Source organism: Lissotriton vulgaris, chromosome 6, assembly GCF_964263255.1.
Source record: "Lissotriton vulgaris chromosome 6, aLisVul1.2, whole genome shotgun sequence".
Classification (NCBI taxonomy): Eukaryota; Metazoa; Chordata; class Amphibia; order Caudata; family Salamandridae; genus Lissotriton; species Lissotriton vulgaris.
This window is the reverse complement of record NC_141694.1, coordinates 1,901,799,851-1,901,823,653: the sequence shown is the minus strand read 5'-3', so window position 1 is coordinate 1,901,823,653 and position 23,803 is coordinate 1,901,799,851. Positions and strand designations below refer to the sequence as shown.

Sequence of the window (23,803 nt, the reverse complement as noted above, 5' to 3'; positions counted from 1 at the left end):
CCTAACGAAATTGAATTGTCTCTTCACAAAATAAACGGTAGGCATTCGAATCAGAGGTAATACTCGTGAAATCATTAGTCACATAATATATGAAATATTAATATGGCTTCAAATCCCTTATTTTAGAACAAATCTGATTTTAAATTGGAATCTTCTCCGGATGGAATTACAGTTACTTGACCTAAATTAAGAAGAGCTCACTCCAATTGGTAAGCCAACTCTATAGGTTTTACAATGCTAAGCTGCCCCCATATAGACTCTTGATCCAACCCGGGTACACCCCTAGTGTCTCTAACCGTCCAGCATGTATTATACATGATATCTACCCACCAACAGCTTCTAGAATTATGAGGTTGATAGGCCCACCATCTCCCAGAATATTTAGGTTATGTAATTAAGCAAGTAGCAGAGTCTGATTGTATAATAATGTGTTTCTAATATGTGCTTTTGGTAAATGTGTAAATAGGTGTTAACATTGTGTAAATAAATGATATTTAAGTAATTGGAATTCAACAGGGTTTGGCACAAAATATATATATTTTTTACTAACTGCCACAAGATTGAGGTTGTGGTTCTTTTTAACGTGTTGTTAGTAATTGAGATGTGAAAAGTAATGTTTTGTATTACATTCCTTGTATATATTTTAATTGTGTGTATATGTGTATATATATTGTTTGTAGCCCTGAAGAAGTCAGTGGAGGATGAAACGTGTTGGCTACTGGATTGAAGAAATGAATAAAGATTAAAACTTCAAAAAAAATCTGAAGACTCTGCTATTCAACTCACTTAATAGTATTTTTTTTTTTAATTTTTGGCGAACCTTTATTGGTCGTTCAAACGAATACAGGCAGAGGCCTACAACCACCTGGCCGGCCACTAAATAAGTCACAAGTGTTGCAAGTCAATTATACATAAACAAGGCAGCACGATGTCAGGAGTCCTAACAGAGATACAGGATGTAACATGTGTTCAGGTGTGCTTGTAGACGATCAGGAGCAAAGAAGGTCCATTTTATAGTAACAAAGTAACAGGATCAATGCCGATCATACCTGGTCCTACCAGTAGCAAACATAGAGCGGAAGGTCAACAAGCAATGCAATCACAGCAGGGGTGACGGAGATGAAGTATAAAATCAGGATAAACATCAACACAATCACGTATCAGAGCAAGTCAGCGCCCCATCCCTCGAGCTGGATACATCGCAAGACCCCAGGAGACTGTAACACCATCACAGGAAAGAGAAAAAAAAGGGCCATAGAACCAATGAGGAAACAAAAGAAATTAAAAAAAGAAAGAACCCCTTCCCCCACCCCCCACCCCGCACCCCTGCAGAAGGCCACGGTCTACCCCCCCCCCCCCCCCCCCCCCAGCAGTGTGCCTGTCGCCCTAAATAGGAACCCGAAATATAGCAAGAAGTGAAGTCATAAAGAAGGAGGAGGAGAAAAAATCACTATACGGGCTCCCAGCCGCCAACCACCCCCCCCCCCCCACCCCCAGCCCCGGACTGTGCAACCTACACATAAGCAGGAAAGGAAATGGGAGAAAATGAATCATGGAGGAAAGCCGTCGAACAGGCTCCCGGTCTCTCCCTCCTGCGAGCTATAGGCCCCCCCCCCAGTGGTCATCAATCTCGGGAATTATAGTCAATTAACCTATAATACTGCGGAACATAATTTACCACATGACGCTAGTCGTTACACTCGTTGTAATGCGTGTCCCACTTTCTCCTCGGCCAAACAAACACCAAACAGCACTGAAACGTCCTCAGCCCTGGCCCGTGCGATCATTTGCACAGACAAAGGTCGGCTGGCCAGCCGCCATTTTAAGTGGTGTGGGAGACCAGGGTAGCCAGAACAATCCGTTGGTTTGCACATCAAAGCCGGCTGGAAATAGCAGTGAATATTCAAAGTCAGTACGGGGAAGTTCCATGCACGACCGAAAGTTCCCAATGCCTATTGTCTGGCTCAGTAGTACAAAGTCCGGGAGATGAGGGGAGGCCACCCCATCAAGCCACAGCTGTAATGTCGGAAGCAGCATCTGAGGCCGAATCTCCACCCACGGTACAGGTCCATAATCACCGGACCCCTCCTTACCGGCAGCAATCAGCCCAGCAGCTATATTGTGGTCTCGGTCCTCCAGCAACACCATGGCCGCCGGAGCAAGTAATACATTCCGCTCGGGTGCAGGGTGTGGCTCAGTGCTCTGCACCCGAGAACAATCCCGTGCAGCACATCCCGCAGCGTGAGCCATGGCGTCCAATCTTCTCCCAAGGTCGTGGGCGGTGCAATCCAGGGCGACACGCAGGGCACCAAGAGCCTCCAAAACATCCCCGATCTCTGGCGTTGCCCCGTAGTCGTGAGCCGCAGCACTCCCCTTCACAGGGAGTTCCCCGGCAGGCTGCAATTCAGTAGAAAGGATGTCGTTCTCCTGAGCGTCCAGCCGGTCACCATCCCGCCGCCCCCAGAAACACGGTCGAGCCGTGACCAGAGGGGCGGCAGACTCCATGGCGTTACAGGCTTTAGCGTGGAAGCGGGCTCAACAAGCGCCAGGGCTGTTACCTCCAAATAGAGCCCCCAGTGCCCCAGCATAGCACGCGTGATGCCCAAAATGTCGCCCACAATTACATCTGGAGAGAAAGAAATAATGTCCGAAAGGCACACGAGCAGGAAAAAGATGAAATATGGGTACCCGGGTCCACAGTGGTATGCAAGCCCCTCGACCCTCCAGATGCGCAGGATAGATGCGGCAGAGGCGATGAAATCAGTCGACTCCTCCCCGCAGCAGATGGCCACTGTGGCTGCATCAGGGGCTGGCCGTCCCACTCACTCAAAGCCCCGGTTCCATGGCTGCTCGGGGCCGGGGACCGAGCGAGGACATCTCTCCGGTTCCACAGCTGATAGAGATCTCGGGATCACACCACCGGAGGCAGCATAGTTTCTCCGAAACAAAAACGTGTCACGGGTTCAGGATAGGTTGCAAGATGAGTGTACAGAACGGGAAGGTCGGCGGAGCTGAGAGCCTAGGCGGCCATTTCAGTCGCCAGCTCAGCTCCTCCCCCCCACTTAATAATTTTTGATTGTTGTGGAATGGTTATTAGTGTAACAGATCTCTAAAATACTGACGTGTGTGCTGGATCAATTGCTAAAAAATGTGTCTATGTCCTGTTCATAATGTACCTATGTACCATTAGTGCTGTGCCCAATTTCCATTAATACTAGTTCCATGCCCCATTAAGGCTGTGCCCATATTGCAATTATTGCATGTCCCAATAACTCTATACCTGTGTCTCATTAGTGCTGGGCCTAAATCCTAATAATACTGTGCTCATGTCCTATTAATACTGTGCTCATGTCCTATTAATACTGTGCTCATGTCCTATTAATACTGTGCTCATGTCATATTAATACTATGTTCATGTTCTATTAATACTGTGCTCATGCCCTATTAATACTGTGCCCATGTCCCATTGCAGCTTATCATTTCTCCGGAACAGAAATCAGCCCATCTCGATGGCAGGAAAAGCCAGGCACCTGCTCTTCTTACATTTCAAAGAGCTGCAAAAGCAGGAATTGCAGCAATGCAGATCACTCCTGGAAAAGTACCCCCCGATAGAGGGGCACGCTGAGGTGTCCAGAAGACGGGGCAACAAGGCGTCATACATGGACCTCGCCGATCAGATGATCCGAGACTATGACGACGACGGAGCCCTGGAGATAGCGGTGACAATACTGGGTGAAGTGAAGCGAGGGGACCTCTCAAAGAGCCTTGTACAGGCATCCCAGGCATGTGAGTCACTGTGTGTACGGAGCGAGGGTTCCTGACGGAGAACCTCGTACAGGCATCCCAGGCATGTGAGTCACTGTGTGTACGAAGCGAGCGGACCTCTCAGCAAGCCTTTTACAGGCATCCCAGGCATGTGAGTCACTGTGTGTACGGGGCGTGGGGACCTGGCGGAGAGCCTTGTACAGGCATCCCAGACATGTGAGTCACTGTGTGTATGGAGCAAGGGTGTCTGTCCGAGAGCCTTGTACAGGCATCGCAGGCATGGGAGTCACTGTGTGTACGGAGCGAGGGTGCCTGTCCGAGAGCCTTGTACAGGCATCGCAGGCATGGGAGTCACTGTGTGTACAAAGCGACGGGGCCTGCTGGAGAGCCTGGCACAGGCATCGCAGGCATGTGAGTCACTGTGTGTACGAAGCGACGGGGCCTGCTGGAGAGCCTGGCACAGGCATCGCAGGCATGTGAGTCACTGTGTGTACGAAGCGATGGGGCCTGCTGGAGAGCCTGGCACAGGCATCGCAGGCATGTGAGTCACTGTGTGTATGGAGCGAGGGTTCCTGACGGAGAACCTCGTACAGGCATCCCAGGCATTTGAGTCACTGTGTGTACGAAGCGAGCGGACCTCTCAGCAAGCCTTGTACAGGCATTCCAGACATGTGAGTCACTGTGTGTATGGAGCGAGGGTGCCTGTCCGAGAGCCTTGTACAGGCATCGCAGGCATGGGAGTCACTGTGTGTACGGAGCGAGGGTGCCTGTCCGAGAGCCTTGTACAGGCATCGCTGGCATGGGAGTCACTGTGTGTACGAAGCGACGGGGCCTGCTGGAGAGCCTGGCACAGGCATCGCAGGCATGTGAGTCACTGTGTGTACCGAGTGAGGGTTCCTGCCGGAGAGACTTACAAAGGGAGTGATTGTTGCATTTTTAAGGCGGTAGGCACTGTGTCTATACAGAGCTCTTTGCGTGTTGTGCAGATCAGCGCTTACAATTCATCTGAGATATAGGTATATTTTAATGTATATACCGTCAACAGAGAAGCATGTATACCTTCCGGGTCACAGGCCAACATTCCCCCAGAATACTGTGGGCTTGATTCACAAAAGTAACTTACAGTTTTTGAAAGTTTACCACATTTTGATATTTACAAGCAGTACTTTTGCAGTAATTTACACTTTTGTAGTAAGTCTAGCACTATACATGGCCAACCACTGGTGCTGCAACACCCTCCCGTAGAAATGATCGAGGCAAGGACCTACTACAGATTTGTAAGTCAGTACAAAAGTGCAGCTTCTGACTTGCACTCTGAGGGTACGTTTTGTAGTAATAAGTGTAGTTTGTGAATCAGGCCTGCACTGTTAAAATGCCCCAAGCTGCATGGATCTGTGCACCCCTCATGCCACTCATTGTGAGCGCAGTGGGAGGGCTCAAGGGGTGCACCTGCTCAGAGGTTGTGTTTGATATGGTGGTCACTAGTTCCAGTGGTTATAAGCCCTAACTGCAGCGTGCCACGTGTACCCTGCATGTCACAGTTTCCATTCCTAAGAGATGGCTCCCTCCAAGCCGTGCAGGGACAGCAGGGGCCGTGCAGCGCCAGAGTCCGTACAACAAAGACATGAGTCATTTAAGATGCCATCTAAGCCGGGCTCTAGCTGCCCCCACTGCCTGTGCCTGCTCTGCGGAGGCCACCCTGGATCAGGGGCCCTGTGTCCTAAATCTGCCTCGAGGAGTCCAGGTGCTCCAGCAGTGCAGCCTGCAGCCTTAGGCAAGCCCAGGGCACAAGTCATCATGGGCACTCCTTCCCTCCACATAACATGTGCATTTGCATTCGTGAGGCGCACGTATCACCCGAGGTATCAAAGCGCTGAATAACAGATTTTTATTATTACTCAACTCAATAGTACTCATTTTATCGACCTCAGAAGGATGAAAGGCTGAGTGGACCATGAGGTCAAATATAGGCCCCTACAGTGGACGCGTTAGTCCCCAAGCCACAAGAAACGGCCTTTTCTTTGTTCTCACTTCCCCCTTGCTTGTGCATGTATTTGTATTTTGTAAGTCAATCAATCAATCAATCAAGAAATTTGTATAGTGCGCTACTCACCCGGCGGGTCTCAAGGCGCTTGGGGGAGGGGGGTCTGCTACTGCTCAAACAGCCAGGTCTTGAGTTGCTTCCTGAAGGAGAGGTGGTCTTGGGTCTGACAGAGTTGGATGGGAAGGGAGTTCCACGTCTTGGCTGCCAGGTAGGAGAAGGATCTTTCACCCATGGTGGCTCTTCGGATGCGTGGGACGGTGGCAAGGGCGTGCCTGGTCGATCGTAACTGGCGGGTGGGAGTGTAGAAGGTCAGGCGGTTGTTGAGGTACCTGGGGCCTAGGTCGTGGAGAGCCTTGTGTACGTGAGTAAGTAGTCGGAACGTGATTCTCTTGTTGACGGGGAGCCAGTGCAGGTCTCTCAGGTGTCCGGAGATGTGGCTGTGGATGTCCAGGATGAGTCGTGCGGAGGCGTTCTGGATGCGTTGGAGTCTTTTCCGTAGTTTGGCTGTGGTTCCGGTGTAAAGAGTGTTTCCGTAGTCCAGTCGGCTGGTGACAAGTGCCTGGGTGACCGTCTTCCTGGTTTTGGTCGGGATCCATCGGAAGATCTTGCGAAACATGCGTAGGATGTTGAAGCATGAAGATGAGATGGCGTTGACTTGTCTGGTCATCGAGAGGGAGGAGTCCCGGATGAAGCCCAGGTTGCGTGCGAGGTCCGTTGGTTTGGGTGCGCTGCCCAGGGCAGGGGGCCACCAGAAGTCGTCCCAGGCAGAGGGTGATGATCCCAGGATGTAATGTAATGTATTGGCATTTATATAGCGCACTACTTACCCGTAGGGTCCAAAGGCGCTTCGACCGCTGCAAAACCCTTCCTGGCTTCCCTGAGAGATGGTCCCTTAATGGGTATCTCCAGGGTGAGACCAGGCATCCCCGGCGGTCTGGTGGGGCCGTTAGTGAAGATGAGGCAAGCTAATGCCCAGAGTTGCCGAGTGTGATCGCTGATCAGAGTGGGCACCGAGGCGAGAGAATTATCGAGTCCGCTGACCCTGGTCCAGAAACCTGCCGCGCCGGGAATCGAACCCTGGTCCCGGGCCGTCCTCTGCTCTCGGGTCTGCCGGCTCTAACCAGTGAGCCACACTACTTCACTTCTTGTCTGAGTTCAGTTTCAGGCGGCTGTTCATCATCCACTCGGCGACATCTTTCATCCCTTTGTGTAGGTTGGTTCTGGCGGTGGCTGGGTCGTTGGTGAGGGAGAGGATCAGCTGGGTGTCGTCGGCGTAGGAGATGATGTTGAGGTTGTGTTGGCGTGCGATGGCCGCGAGGGGGCTCATGTAGATGTTGAAGAGGGTGGGGCTGAGTGATGATCCTTGTGGTAAGCCCCCGATGACTTCGATGGCCTCGGATCTGAACGGGGGGAGGCGGACTCTCTGGGTTCTTCCTGCGAGGAACGAGAGGATCCATTCTAGTGCCTTCTCTTGGATTCCATTACTACCAAATGGACATTTTGCAATCAAAAACTATTCTCAGATTCAAGCTGATTAATTTTACCCTGTTTGTGCTTTTGTGGGACTTTTTATTGGTAACTATTTAACATTTTTTCCCTTGCATTTTATTTCTTTTTCAGATTTGGATCAGAGACGCTGTGAAAAAAGAGAACAAGGTAGGTTTATGTGCAAATGTAAAGTGAACGTCAGTTTGATATTCTACAATCTGATTGGTTTAAATGTAGGGCGGAGCCTCCCTCAAGCTGCGTGAAGCTACTGAGGGCACATCGCTGTACAAGGTGGCTGGGGTGGGGCATGGCCCCCAGTAACAGCAGCTGCATAAAAGAGGGATTTGGGGGAATGAGAATACAATCATCCCCCCCTCAACTTTCTAAAATGTAAACCTTTCAGGAGAATTGTATAAACTGCTGTCGGCAGGACCGGAAGTCAGTGTTGCTGTAGACATCTTGGGAGAGTGTGGGAGGGGTTACAGAAGCCTTCAGCCATGTTATGTTATTATAATTTATAACGCGCACAGCTATTTAAGAGTGTCCCGGCACGAAACCTAACAGGGGCAGAAGTTATTGGATCATTAGATAAAAAGCAAAGTTTTAAGACATGCTACCAAAGTTAATGTTAAAGAAAAAGGAAAAGACTGATATAATGTGAAATGATTGAATGTAATGCGAACCAACTGTTACAGTCACGAATAAAGAGTATAAAAACAAAAAAAAAGCAAAGTTTTCAATTGTTTCCTGAAGAGTTTCGGTTCCTGGATCCCACGAAGGTCCAGAGGAAGAGAATTCGATGCCACCGCTGCCTTATGTGCCAGGGAGCTGCCACCAATTCTCGGAAGGCGAAAACGCAGAATGACCGCCAGAAGCTGCGTTGCTTCCTTAGGTATACAGAGGCAAGTTCATACAGGGCTGAGTGAGCCAAAGGGAGAGCCTTAAATTTGACTTTCTCTGCCACCGAGAGCCAGTGGAGATCACGCAGATGTTGCTTTATACTAGATCTCCCCAGAATTTTAACAAGAGACCGTGCTGCAGCCTTCTGGATTACCTGCAGCCTCTTCGACAGATACCCTGGCAGACCGACATATAGGGCATTCCTGTAGATACGTGAAAGAATTAAGGCACAAGTGACAATTTCCTTGGTTGCCCAAGGAAGGAAGGGAAGAAATTTCCTAAGTGTTTTAAGGGTGCCAAAGCACTGGCCAGCTAGCTTTTTTATCAGTGTGGAAAACCGAAAACCAAATTCCGAGGTTTTTAGTGGGTTGGCCCGCAGAATTGGGCAAAGGGTAATCAGTCGGCCAGAGTGATTCCCTAAACTGGGGAGGAAAAATCCCAAATAAAAGAATCACACTTGGCTGTGCGGAGAGGAGCCATTGAAAGACAGCCCTAAGGCATGTCTTCGCTAGTAGAAGTGGATAAATCATTTTTTTTCCAGGTGAAGAGGAGGTGGGTATCATCATCATAAGCAATGATCTTAGCACCCAACCCCCCGCCAGCTGAATGAGCGTGACATATATATTGAAAAATAGGGGGCTCAAAGTGGAGCCCTGAGGCACTCCTGTTGTCACACTTTGAGGGGTTGATGAAGACGGGGGAAGCCAAACTTGCTGCGGTCTGTCCTCAAGAAATGATTTTAACCAATTCCACGCAGACCCACAAATACCAATATCAAAGCTGTCCTGCCACCTGCATCCAAACAGTCCCGGATAGCTTTGGAAATTTCACCAAGGGCCGTCTCCATGACGGCCAATCTGGCTTCAGATCACGCTGCAGCTCAGAGCCTTCTCCCTCACGCATCGTAGATGATGCCCTTGTGACCACAGATGGAGATGCCTCCTGCCTCCTTATATCGTAGGCGATGTCCTTGTGACCACAGATGGAGATGCGTCCTGCCTCCTTATATCGTAGGCGATGCCCTTGTGACCACAGATGGAGATGCGTCCTGCCTCCTTATATCGTAGGCGATGTCCTTGTGACCACAGATGAAGATGCGTCCTGCCTCCTTATATCGTAGGCGATGCCCTTGTGACCACAGATGGAGATACCTCCTGCCTCCTTATATTGCTGGATCTTTCAGCTGCTTTTGGCACAGCCGGCCATCCAACTCTCTGCCACTCTGTGGAGCCACACATGGGATTCACCAACAATGTTCCTTCCTGGTTCTCCTCCTACCCACTCAGTCTTTACCAGTCTGTTCACACAGGCATCTTAAGGTGCCAGACAATTGCCTTACCAGCGGTGTCCCCCAGGGTTCCAAACTGAATCCTGTCATATTCACCCTCTGCATTAAGGCAGTTTAACTCCAATAAACTCTAAATAGGGAAAGAGAGGCAGTGGCCATGGACGTTGGTGTGTTTACGGGGGTGGGGGCGGCAAGCAGGGAATCCTCCTCATTCTCAATGAATCAAAACATCAAAGGTGGTCTGGTACAAGCTCTCTCTTATTAAAAAGTGAAACGGTATCTTCAGAAGGATGTCAGCAGTGGCGGCTCCTGATCAGGGGCGCAGGGTTGCAGCCCTGCCTTCTGTGAGACACAACTCTCCATCCCTTTCATCTACTGCTAAAGATTTAACTGAGCAGCATTCATGAAAAAGTTTCATGTTTTCATGAACAGTGTCATTGCGCAGGTCAGCCCTCTCGACCTCCTCTCCAGGCTCCTGATGACCTGAGGATGGTGGGACGAGGCTTAAAGGGCTGAGCCATGATCCAGCTTCAAAGTGGTGTTTCAAATACAGCCCTCTGTAGTTGGATGTCCGGATTCTGCAGGTCTGAGGAGTGTAGTTGAACTACAGTCCCCTCACACAGGCACAATCCGTTTTACTTAGCAGACCTACTGCGCATGTCTCTGGGGGCACCGTATATCTGCCAAACGTTGACTGTCACGACACGGGTCAATTTGAGTGTTCCAGTGTCCAGCGCCAGATTCCTGTCCTGCTGCTGACATGGAGCCTTCGAGTTGTCATCTAAGGAAGCAGGGTAAGGGGGGTAAAATGATGTGTGCATGTGGGTGCCTATTTGTGGATGTGTTTTGAGCGATTGAGATTAAATTAGGCCTGGGTGTCAGGAGTTTTGTCCACTTCGCATAGAACATGGAGTTCCGCAAAACCCTGCCTGGCGGTAGGGGAGTTTTTCCTCTTGCCGGCTCGCCAATGTTAAGTTGGCAAGTGCGAGTTAGGAAAACCGTGCCCTACACCACCTCCCAGAGAGATTTCTCATCGCGGGCAGTTGTGGCAGGTCACTACCTCTGGCGTTGAGAAACCGGCTGCTCGCGTGAGGAATCTGTTGTTCCAGCAGAACATCTACTTGAGCGGCAGAAAGAAGCAGCTTCCTCCTGCACTTCACTTGGCGCCGTTCGTGCTGATTTTCAGTGCAGAACAAACTCCTGCCGCTAAAAATCAGCGAAAGCGGCGTGGCTTACCGCACTCGCTGCTTGCGGAACTCCACGGAGCGTGGCTGCGTGTTTTCGGCACTTTGCGGAGCTCCACTTAGCAGAACTCTGTCCACGCCTGGATTAAATCAGACTGTGTGTGAGTGTGTTTAATGGTGTCACTGATAACGAAAGTGAGTGGGAATCTGAGCGTGTAAGCTAGTGCGAGAGAGTGGGTGAAGAAGTGTGAGTGCATTATAAGGAGTGAGTGATTGGAGATTGAGGGAGGGTGTTGAAGCTCATTCAGTGTGCTGCTAAGAATGAGGCAGCAGGTGCAGTTGCACCAGAGCCCAGAGTCAAGGGTGAGTGTGTGCGTTTGTAAGTGAGAGTGAGAACCAGTAAGTATGAGTATGTTTGTGAGCAACTGTGAGTAGGAGTGACTATGAGTGAGGGAGTGAGTTACAGTGAGTGAGGGAGAAGAGAGTGCTTGTCAGAGTGAGAGAGTGTAAGCGAGTAAGAGTGCGTTTGTTTGCATGCTTATGATTGTGAATCTGCCGCTGCCCATGTCATACTGCGTCTAATTCTGGGCTCATGGCTGCATCCACAGTAACATGCTGCTGATGGCAGGCTATAGGTAAGGGGCCCCCATGGCCACACGCAGGCCGTGACGTACTAGGAGTAATTCTTGGCTGAGCCCCCTTGGAATAATGCTAGCGTTTGCAGATTGAGGGAACTTCTTGGCATGGCGGCACACATGAGGAAATGCCTCAGCTGGGCCTGTGGAGGTAACTCTTGGCACACAGGAGGGCACCCAAGGCAGGATGCAGACCATGAAATACTGGAGAAATACTGGACATCAAGGGGCACTTATGGGAAAATACTGGAGACGTGCTGGACATCAAGGGGTACCTATGGGAAAATACTGGAGACATACTGGACATCAAGGGGCACCTATGGGAAAATACTGGAGACATACTGGACATCAAGGGGTACCTATGGGAAACACTGGAGACGTACTGGACATCAAGGGGTACCTATGGGAAAATACGGGAGACATACTGGACATCAAGGAGTACCTATAAGGAAAATACTGGAGACGTACTGGACATCAAGGGGTACCTATGGGAAAATACTGGAGACATACTGGACATCAAGGGGTACCTATAGGAAAATACTGGAGACGTACTGGACATCAAGGGGTACCTATGGGAAAATACTGGAGACATACTGGACATCAAGGGGTACCTATGGGAAAATACTGGAGACATACTGGACATCAAGGGGTACCTATAGGAAAATACTGGAGACATACTGGACATCAAGGGGTACCTATAGGAAAATACTGGAGACATACTGGACATCAAGGAGTACCTATAGGAAAATACTGGAGACATACTGGACATCAAGGGGTACCTATAGGAAAATACTGGAGACGTACTGGACATCAAGGGGTACCTATGGGAAAATACTGGAGACATACTGGACATCAAGGGGTACCTATAGGAAAATACTGGAGACGTACTGGACATCAAGGGGCACCTATAGTGGAGAAGTGCGGCTCACTGGTTAGAGGAGGCAGACCTGGAAGCAGAGGTCAGCCCGGGACCAGGGTTCAATTCCCGGCTCGGTGGGGTCTTGAGTCCTAAAATGTCCATGGACTCGACAATTCTCGCTCCGGTGCCTACTCGACTCACGGGTTCACACTCTGCGACTCTGGGCAATAGCTTGCTTAATCTCCACAACACCCCTCGCGGCGGGATGCCTGGCTTTCACCTTGCGGATACCCTGCCAGGGTTATCTCACAGGGGAATACCAGGACGGGTTCCCTAAGCAAGCGCTTAGAGACCGGTTGGTGATTTGCGCTATATAAATTCCTGTACATTTACATTTACATTTACCTATGGGAAAATACTGGAGACGTACTGGACATCAAGGGGCACCTATGGGAAAATACTGGAGACATATAGGACATAAAAGGGCACCTTTGGGAAAATACTGGAGACGTACTGGACATCAAGGGGCACCTATGGGAAAATACTGGAGACATACTGGACATCAAGAGGCACCCATGGGAAAATACTGGAGACATACTGGACATCAAGGGGTCCCTATGGGAAAATACTGGAGACATACTGAACATCAAGGGGCACCTATGGGAAAATACTGGAGACATACAGGACATCAAGGGGCACCTATGGGAAAATACTGGAGACATACAGGACATCAAGGGGCACCTATGGGAAAATACTGGAGACGTACTGGACATCAAGGGGCACCTATGGGAAAATACTGAAGACGTACTGGACATCAAGGGCCACCTATGGGAAAATACTGGAGACATACTGGACATCAAGGGGCACCTATGGGAAAATACTGGAGACATACTGGACATCAAGTGGCACCTATGGGAAAATACTGGAGACATACTGGACATTAAGGGGTACCTACGGGAAAATACTGAAGACATACTGGACATCAAGTGGCACATATGGGAAAATACTGGAGACATACTGAACATCAAGGGGCTCCTATGGGAAAATACTGGAGACATACTGGACATCAAGGGGCACCTATGGGAAAATACTGGAGACATACCGGACATCAAGGGGCACCTATGGGGAAACACTAAAGACATACTGGACATCAAGGGGCACCTATGGGAAAATGCTGGAGACATACTGGACATCATGGGGCACCTTTGGGAAAATACTGGAGACATACTGGACATGAAGGGGCGCCTATGGGAAAATACTGGAGACATACTGGACATCAAGGCGCACCTATGGGAAAATACTGGAGACATACTGGACATCAAGGGGCACCTATGGGGAAATACTGCAGACATACTGGATATCAAGGGGCACCTATGGGAAAATACTGGAAACATACTGGACATCAAGGGGCACCTACGGGAAAATACTGGAGACATACTGGACATCAAGGGGCACCTATTGAAAAATACTGGAGACATACAGGACATCAAGGGGCACCTATGGGAAAATACTGGAGACATACAGGACATCAAGGGGCACCTATGGGAAAATACTGGAGACGTACTGGACATCAGGGGGCACCTATGGGAAAATGCTGGAGACATACTGGACATCAAGTGGCACCTATGGGAAAATACTGGAGACATACTGGACATTAAGGGGTACCTATGGGAAAATACTGAAGACATACTGGACATCAAGTGGCACATATGGGAAAATACTGGAGACATACTGAACATCAAGGGGCACCTATGGGAAAATACTGGAGCCATACTGGACATCAAGGGGCGCCTATGGGAAAATACTGGTGCGGGCATTCTGGACATCAAGGGGCACCTATGGGAAAATATTGGAGATATACTGGCCATCAAGGGGCACCTATGGGAAAATACTGGAGACATACTGGACATCAGGGGGCACCTATGGGAAAATGCTGGAGACATACTGGACATCAAGGGGAACCTATGGGAAAATACTGGAGACATACTGGACATCAAGGGGCACCTATGGGAAAATACTGGAGAAATACTGGATATCAAGGGGCACCTATGGGAAAATACTGGAGACATACTGGACATCAAGGGCACCTATAGGAAAATACTGGAGACATACTGGACATCAAGGGGCACCTAAGGGAAAATACTAGAGACATACTGAAAATCAAGGGTCCCCTATGGGAAAATGTTGGACACGTACTGGACATCAAGGGGCACCTATGGGAAAATACTGGAGACATACTGGACATCAAGGGGCACCTATGGGAAAATACTGGAGACATACTGGATATCAAGGGGCACCTATGGGAAATACTGGTGACATACTGGTCATCAAGGGGCACCTATGGAAAAATACTCGAGACATACTGGACATCAAGGGGCACCTATGGGAAAATACTCGAGACATACTGGACATCAAGGGGCACCTATGGGAAAATACTGGAGACATACTGGACATCACGGGGCACCCATGGGAAAATACTGGAGACATACTGGACATCAAGAGGCACCTATGGGAAAATACTTTAGACATTTTTGACATCAAAGGGCATCAAATGGAAAATACTGGAGACATACTGGACATCAAGGGGCACCTATGGGAAAGTACTGAAGACATACTGGACATCAAGGGGTACCTATGGGAAAATGCTGGAGAAATATTTGACATCAAGGGACACCTATGGGGAAATACTGGAGACATACTGGACATCAAGAGGCACCTATAGGAAAATACTGGAGACATACTGGACATCAAGGGGCACCTATGGGAAAATTTTAGAGACATACTGGATATCAGGGGGCACCTATGGGAAAATACTGGAGATATACTGAACATCAAGGGGCACCTATGGGAAAATACTGGAGATATACTGGACATCAAGGGGCACCTATGGGAAAATACTGGAGACATACTGGACATCAAGGGGTACCTATGGGAAAATACTGGAGACATACTGGACATCAAGGGGCACCTATGGGAAAATACTGGTGCGGCCATACTGGACATCAAGGAGCACCTATGGGAAAATACTGGTGCGGCCATACTGGAGAGGGCAGCCGTGGCATATTGAGGCTGAGAAGGCGCTTTGGGGTTAGCAAGCCATGATCCAATGCTGCCTCTGAAACACTGTAGGTAACCTTTGACATACGGTCCATCCATGGTATCTGGGCAATATCAGTGAGAAAAGTCTGGAACTGAAATATAGCATGTCAATTTTGGCATAGGAGGTACCCATAGCAACATGCTGGCATTGGCACGGTGAAGGTAAGTCTTAACATGTGGGACTCTCTCAAGTTACATTTAGCAAAAAATTGGGTGACCTCCTGGCAAGATGTACGCCCCATTACCTTTTAAGGTCATCAGTGATGACTGGACTTCAGAATCGCTGTTTAGGCCGCCGCACTCTTGACTCTGGAGGGTGGTCCTCCTGTGCTCCATGGCATCCAAGACTCCACACTGGCGCCCCCGTAAGGCATCCTACGCAAGGGCACGTCTCATCCAGGAATGTAACAATCGGTAGGGGAAGACAGGGATCAATTGTGATCCAGTAAGGCTTTGATTACCATTCAGAGAGAGAAGAATGGAAGGTCCGGCCACAGTCGTAGCCCCAAGTATGAAGACAACAAATGCTCCTCATTAGGTCATGTTTTGTAGATTGTAGTTTTTTTACTATGTCCTGAAGAATCGCAGTCAATGTACTAGAAGCGAGAAACATGTTGACCACATCATTTGCACTTTAGCCCAGGTTCACTCGGGGAAACCACAGTTCCCATGAGCACCAGCTTTGTTTGATTTTAATTGTGGCAGAGGACCACCAGAATAAAATTGTTTTCCGGTACCTTGTGCCACATTTTTTATTTTTTATTTGTTTATATATTTTTTATTTAGAGATAAGGCAGTTACAATATATATAAATATAAATACAACATTCGCCATCGTATTCAATAATTTAGTTGGCATAATTCAAAGATGATACGATACATATTGAGAAATATATATATAAAAATTCATGGTATGTAATAAAATTAATCAGAGCTGTACAAAAGTTAATAACATCCAATCGGAGTGCCTAAAAAAAGATTTCATCCCGACATGACTCATGAGTCTAAATTCCTCCAGATATTCACCGGAGGCCATATATTCCTACCAAACTCCTGCTTTTTTCTTCCTTTGAATTCATATAGGCAGGCTTCCAGATTGTGAATACCCAGCAGCCTAGACAGCCACATCTGAAACGTGGGGGCGTTAGAATCTTTCCACCCAGCAGAGATCAGCATTCTAAGAACTGCAACAGCAATAAATAACAATGCTTGTGTATGTTTCCCATCCTTAAGTTTGGAGTCCGACCCTAAAAGAACCAAGGTGGGGGATAGGTTGATGTTATTACCTAGCAGCCCCCTCAGAAACATTGTTATTTCACCACAGATTGGGGCGAGACTGGGACAGCCATGAAACATATGCACCAGGTCTGCTGGACCTGTGTTACAGCTTGGGCACTTATCGTCTTCCCTTAACCCCCACCCTTAACCCCCACTCATACAATTTTGCGGGAGTATAATCGAGTTTGATGCTCGAAATACTTTACTGCTTAAGAGTAAGGCCAGGTCTATATCTACTTCCGGGTCCACCAACTTATGCGACCAAGCCACCTCTGTTTTCTCCAGATCGTCTGGGAGCCCGGATGTCAGAAAGTTATAGGCAATACCAATCTTCCTTCCCCCTTTTTTTAAATACTCTATCAGTTGGCTGTCTGGTGTCAACACAAATTTTGGTCTTATTGCAGATATGGTTTGGGCGACTTGCCAATATAACAGCCAGTGATTTCCAGGGATTCCAAACCTTCGCTGTATTTCATTGAAACTGAATATCTCCTCTCCCGACATAATATCGCCCACACATCTTATCCCATGTGCCCTCCAAATTAAACTATACTCATTTTGGCCGAGATGGGCAAATAGGCTCGATTTCCACAGACTAGTGTTAGCATTTATTTTAGGGATTCCAAGAGTTTTGCATGTAGATTTCCACATCCACCAAACCCCTTCAATAATCTTATATCTCGTCCTGCTGTAGAATCTCCGATCCACTTCGCACTGCAATAATCCATAAGCCTTTCTACCCAGCAATATCTCAAATATGTGCCACATTTTATCCTCACCCACACTATCTACTCTGTCGTGGCCCCTCACCCCCACTTCACCCATAGGCAGTTGGATAAAAGATGATCTCCGATAAAGATGCCCTCTTTGAGGTGAGCCCGTTGGGCATTGCACCGCCTGCCCAACGAGGAGCATTGCCGATGATGAAGCATGACACTCGCAAGGGTGTGTGAGGCCATTATATCCAACACATTGGATACCCAGGGATGGTATTCCATTGAGCACTAGCCCTTATACCCTAGTGACCTTTTCCTCCTTTCTTCCCATAGGAACAGCCCAGTCATCTCTTTTGACGTCTCATCCAGGGCCTGAAATAATATGATCCCTTCAGCCTCATCCTGAAGGAACTCCATTAAGTCCCTTCATCGACTCGTGCCAGCTTCAAACCCGCTGCATCATTTACAAACCACCCGCATCCCCTCTTATCTTGCAGACAAGCCCGCCTTCCTAAGGACTTAGCCAGGAATAAGACGTTTGATAACAAGGCAGCAAGCCATTTCTATCTGTGCACCTAGGATCTAGAACAACATCCCTGCATCCATCTTAACCACCTCAACGCTGCTGCAGTTCAGGACAGATGCTCCCCTTGAAGAATCCTACCATGCATTAACCGTCCACAGCCCAGCTTCCTCTCCTGGTACGTGTTGGCCTCATGCTTGACTTTAAGCTTGTCTTCGACACTGTCTAGCCCTCTACTGCCTTTTGGGTTCATGTATACAAATAACACATACATTCATTTAAGTGACCCATCTTACTTCATCCCTCTTTCTGTCACACAAGCAGTCCTTTGCCAAGTACCCTCTCATCAGGACACTCAGGCCCCAGGGTCTGGTTGAACTTCACAAGACTCTGGGACACTTGTCTCATTGGCTGCCTAGATGGGCTCACCCATTGACTGACTGGGTATCCTGTGCCCCCCCTCCCGTATGAACAATCCCTCCTGTCCACCCCATGCAGCAGGCCCCATGAATGGTTCCGTCACAGTGGTGCCCAGTTTGCAGCCACCGATCCTTCTATGCCCATCCCTGCTAGAGGCGCATCTGCAGTAAACCCAAGAAATTAAGGCCTCCAACTGGTGCTGAAAATGAAGAACATTCACTGCGGAAATTCACAATTATAATTGTATTATAGAGTCCGAGGTTACTATGGTGCAGAACTTCTTGGTATCAGGGGGCTGACTAGCTTCTTAGGTGAAATGTACTTGATATGTTAGCATCCCATTGGTACCAGTATTCTAAAGAGGCCTGCATCTTCTTTGTTTGTATTTGGTATCTCTCTCCTTCACTTCAAACTTAGCATACTCCCTGCAGAAGAAAGAAAATCTGCCTGATTCAAATGCCTCATGTCCAAGGTTCAGAGAGGAGGGGTCAGAGCAACCAACTGGTCCCAAAATATGGGGCTCCGTTCAGTGGTGGCTTTTTGGCCACCAAACGTTTGTATTCTGGGAATTGTAGTTTAGTCTTTTGAAATAAAGGATGTTATTTCCTAAGGGCCCGATGGCGCTCAGGTTCCGATGCACTTTCCTGCACCGCGTCCGCAGGCTTTTAAAATGGCAAGTTAATGCGATGTTTTACTCCACACCAGCACAGATGCGAAACCTTAGTAAATAACTCCCAAAGTCCGAGCCTCTAACGTAGACCTTGTAGAGTGTTGACAGCAGTACTTAATTTGTAAACAAGTAAGTGCCTGGGTCCCTTCATGGAGCCACTGCAGCTTGCGCCCCCTATTGGCCCTGCCATACTGCCAGTGACAGTACAAGCACACCTACTAACACCACACTCCCACAAGGGTGACACTTCAGACTCTTCTAGGCCCTCAAACCTATAAGAAGGGCTTGAGGCCACGGTATCACCCACACATGCATGCACGTCATTACCCGTGGAAGCAGAGCGGGGGGACGATGAAGGCTAGAGTGTCTGCAGGGCGGCCTCAGAGTGGCTAAGAGATCTGGAAATCTGTTGCACGGAAGTCTCTCTTCTGCCTTGAAAATCCACCACCTGGAGCAGCATTATAGCAAAGATGTCGTAAGATTTTGTTGTGGGTTGTGTCACTTTTATGGCACAGCTCGACACAAAACCTAGCATAGTGGAAGAAGCCCTCAGTAACTTAAGAAACAAAATGTAAGTAGAAATGGCCATAAACACACATTAACCCTATTAATCCTCAAAGATAGTTATCTGTTTATGACTGGACTATCTAGCTGTTTGTTGTCCTAAGGTAATTCTTATTTCTTGGAAACAGACTTTTTGATGATCAAGCACTTGACCAATGTTAGCTTTACTGTTATTGTTGTAGTAAAAACTCTTTTAGGTCTCGCCTATGCAGCGCACATGCGCTACATAGGAGAGAGACCTAATGCCATCGGCACAGCTTTGGGGGCAAAAATGTGCAAGCATTACATTGCTTGCAATGGTAACGTGTGCACGTCTGGCGATTCCCTTGCGGAAACGCGCAGTGCCATATGGTGGCCCCCTCCCCGTGCTGCCATGCGAGGCGCGCCCATTTTTCTTCTCGCTCTTTCCCTCGCTCCTGCTCTCCTGCTTTGCTCTTCTCTCTTTGATGCTGGTGTCAGATCTCCTTTGCTCCTCAGTCCTGCCTCGCTTTCACATGTTGAACACTCTTCCTTGTTCCCTTCTGAATCCCTTTATATTCGTCCTACGTCTGGCCATGCTACGCATCTAGGCCAGGAACTGTAAGCCTGCCTGTTACTAGTGCACTAGTCCTCTCTCGAACCTCCGCGGTCTCACACTGGCAAGATCCAGCTGCTTGTGTGCAGTACTGCCCAAGCAGAGGGAGAGTCCAGTGGGCAGTGTGGGTAGAAGCCCTCACCCAGTCCTCGCCGCACTCCTTAGCTGTCTGCGAGCATGCAGGGTTGTGAAAGCAGTCTTGCCCTCTCGCCTGTCTGGTGGGAGCTACAGCGAGTGAGGATGGCCGTCCCAGTATCAGAGCGTGTCCTCTTTTCGGCACACTGCCTTTCCTGCAGGAGAGGCCTCACTCGGGTTTCAAAATAGCAGCGGCGCTGGATGGCACTTCTACCCAGGTGCTGTACGTCGCGGACCCCTTGCTGGATGATCCGTAGCGGGAATGCACCACTTTCTCCCTAAATGACCCAAAGCGTTCAGGTCCGCACTGTCGGGGGATACCGCCACGCTCACCAGGCGCTTCCTCCTTTTAATGCCTGCACCTTCCTCACCAGATTTTTAGGGGCAAAGAGAAACGCTTCAACCGCAATGATTTAACAAGCATTAGCACTGAGTAAGATGAGCGTGGTCCGTTGCTCTCTTTCCACCGCCAGCCAACTATAATGCCGAACACGTTTAGTTTCATTAATGTAACTTTCGTTAGTTTATCTGATGCAAAGCTAATCAAACATCACTCGTCGCCTGCAGCTCTCTCCTGGCACAGCTGTCAAGTAACTGTAACAAGGTCCGTGATTGCGCCTACCGATTCATTTCCATTCCGAGGCACTGCTCCATGAATTCATGCACCTCGGATAACGGGGCTAAATGTCAAGCAGAGCCCCACAGGGGCCCACAGACTTGTCCCAGCCCTGAGCATGTATAATGCTTTGACATTGGTTCCAAGATGCCTTCTGGTTTCAAAATGTTGTTCTTCATACACTATATAAACACATGTGAGAGGTTTTGTTTGCATTCTTGTTTGTGCCCATGAACTGCAATAGGGCCGTCTTTTGTGTGTTCGGCAATTTGAAACATTTAAGCGCCATGTTCGTTATGTATGCATTTATTTGTAACTGTTTGCAAGGTGTTTTATTCACGTGTGAATTTCAGTTTTTTGTTGTTGTTTTGGATAAGGGTGTGTGCGCACGCGCATGAGCACACTTGCGTGCTTATGTAAATAAAAAAAATCACATCCCTGGCTTCCTGAATTTTCGATGAAAGTACACGCACATGTGCCCCATAATGGGTCATCTTGGTTGTAAGCTTTAAGTGAAAGACTTGTTTAGACCTACAGTGCTATGCCAATGCTTGTATTATTTGTATGTAGTGTATTTAGTAATATTTGTGTGTTTGTTGTAATCCCTGAAGAAGTCCTAGCACTTTGGGACGATGTGCATGTTTAATTTGAAACTTGTCTAGAACAAAATAAAGAATACATGTTTTTAACAGACAAGAGGAGTCAATGATTTTTGACGATTAAGGGATTAATAGGACTTTATGGACATTTCTACTTTTAAAATTGTTGTTGCTCAAGTTACTGAGTGCTTCTCCTACGGTGCTTTGTTGGTATTTGGTTGTTTGCTGGGATGGTTGAAGCAGGGAGGTTAGCACCGGTCTGTAGGAGCGGCCTTGAGTGCGGTGACTATTTCCACAACTGTTCCTAGCATCAATCAATCAATCAATCAGTGACACTTATAAAGCGCGCTACATACCCGTGGGGTCTCAAGGCGCTGGGGGGGGGGGGAGCCGCTACTGCTCGAACAGCCAGGTCTTCAGCTTCTTCCTGAAGGAGAGGTGGTCTTGGGTCAGGCGCAGGTCGGTCGGGAGGGAGTTCCAGGTCTTGGCGGCCAGGTGGGAGAAGGACCTTCCTCCTGTAGTCGCTCTTCGGATGCGGGGGACGGCGGCGAGGGCGTGGTTGGCTGATCGGAGGTGGCGTTTGGGAGCGTAGAAGTTGACTCGGCTGTTGAGGTAGCTCGGGCCTTGGTCGTGTAGGGCTTTGTGTGCGTGGGTGAGGAGGCGGAAGGTGATTCTTTTGTTGACGGGGAGCCAGTGAAGGTCTCGCAGATGTCCGGAGATGTGGCTGGTTCGTGGGATGTCGAGGATGAGTCTGGCTGAGGCGTTCTGGATCCGCTGGAGTCTCTTCTGGAGCTTGGCGGTGGTCCCGGCGTAGAGGGCGTTGCCGTAGTCCAGTCGGCTGGTGACGAGGGCCTGGGTGACGGTCTTCCTGGTCTCGGTGGGGATCCACCAGAAGATCTTCCGTAGCATGCGTAGGATGTTGAAGCATGCCGAGGAGACGTTGTTGACTTGCCTGGTCATGGAGAGGGAGGAGTCCAGGATGAAGCCCAGGTTGCGTGCATGGTCTGTCGGTTTGGGTGCGGTGCCCAGGGCGGGAGGCCACCAGGAGTCGTCCCAGGCGGAGGGAGAGGAGCCCAGGATGAGGACCTCCGTCTTGTCTGAGTTCAGTTTCAGGCGGCTGGTCGTCATCCACTCGGCTACCTCTTTCATCCCTTCGTGCAGGTTGGCTCTGGCGGCGGCGGGGTCGTTGGTCAGGGAGAGGATCAGCTGGGTGTCGTCGGCGTAGGAGATTATGCTGAGGTTGTGTTTGCGTACGATGGCCGCGAGGGGGCTCATGTAGACGTTGAAGAGGGTGGGGCTCAGAGATGATCCTTGGGGGACGCCGCAGATGACTTCGGTGGCCTCTGACTTGTACGGTGGTAGGCGGACTCTCTGTGTTCTCCCGTCGAGGAAGGAGGTGATCCACTCCAGCGCCTTGTCCTGGATTCCGACGTTGCTGAGGCGCCGTACTAGGGTGCGGTGGCAGACCGTGTCGAATGCCGCGGAGAGGTCTAGGAGGATGAGGGCCGCTGTTTCTCCATTGTCCATCAGGGCTCGGATGTCGTCGGTGGCGGCGATGAGGGCGGTCTCGGTGCTGTGGTTGGCTCGGAAGCCGGACTGTGAGGGGTCGAGGGATCTGTTCGTCTCGAGGAAAGCGGCCATCTGCTTGTTGACGGTCTTCTCGATGACTTTGGCTGGAAACGGGAGGAGCGAGATGGGGCGGTAATTCTTGAGGTCGGTGGGGTCCGCTGTTGGTTTCTTGAGTAGGGCGCTGAGTTCGGCGTGTTTCCAGCTCTCGGGGAAGATGGTGGTGTCGAGGGATGTGTTGATGATGTCTCGCAGGTGGGGTGCGATGACAGCGTCGGCTTTGTTGAAGACGTGGTGAGGGCAGGGGTCGGTCGGTGATCCGGAGTGGATGGAGTTCATCGTGCGGATGGTGTCTTCGGTGCTGATCGGGGTCCAGGCGTGGAGGGTGGTGGTGGGGGGTGGTTGTTCGGTCATGGTGTGCGTTGGTTGGTTGTTGAAGCTGTTGTGTATGTCCGTGATCTTGTTGTGGAAGTATGAAGCCAGGGAGTTGCAGAGGTCTTGCGATGGGGTGATGTCGTTGTTTCCTGCGCTGGGGTTGGAAAGCTCTTTGACGATGTTGAAGAGTTCCTTGCAGTTGTGTGCGTTGTTGTCCAACCGGTCCTTGAATGCTGTTTTCTTGGCGGCGCGGATCAGCTGGTGGTGTTTCCGGGTGGCAGGTTTGAAGGAGGTCCTGTTGTCCGGTGTCGGTTCCCTTCTCCAGACTTTCTCGAGGGCTCGGCAGTTCTTCTTGGAGCTCTTGAGTTCGTCGGTGAACCATGGGGCTTTCTTGCTGCCGGGTCTGCTGGGCGGGGTCCTCAGTGGGGCGAGTTCGTCCGCGCAGTTGCTGATCCACTTCGTGAGGTTGTCGGCGGCCTGGCTGGGGTTCGCTGAGCTGGCAGGAG

General features: G+C 49.5%; 1 protein-coding gene across 3 annotated transcripts in view; it reads left to right on the top strand.

The window, feature by feature from the left end:
- LOC147709849 (NACHT, LRR and PYD domains-containing protein 3-like) overlaps positions 1-23,803 on the top strand; it is a 242,536-nt gene that overhangs the window by 30,820 nt on the left and 187,913 nt on the right. For all 3 annotated transcript variants that reach the window (XM_086928304.1, XM_086928306.1, XM_086928305.1), the window contains 2 exons: positions 3,473-3,786; positions 7,430-7,465. In XM_086928304.1, coding sequence (XP_086784430.1) covers positions 3,510-3,786; positions 7,430-7,465 — 313 coding nt within the window. In that variant the 5' untranslated portion in view covers positions 3,473-3,509. The remainder of the gene's footprint in view (positions 1-3,472; positions 3,787-7,429; positions 7,466-23,803) is intronic.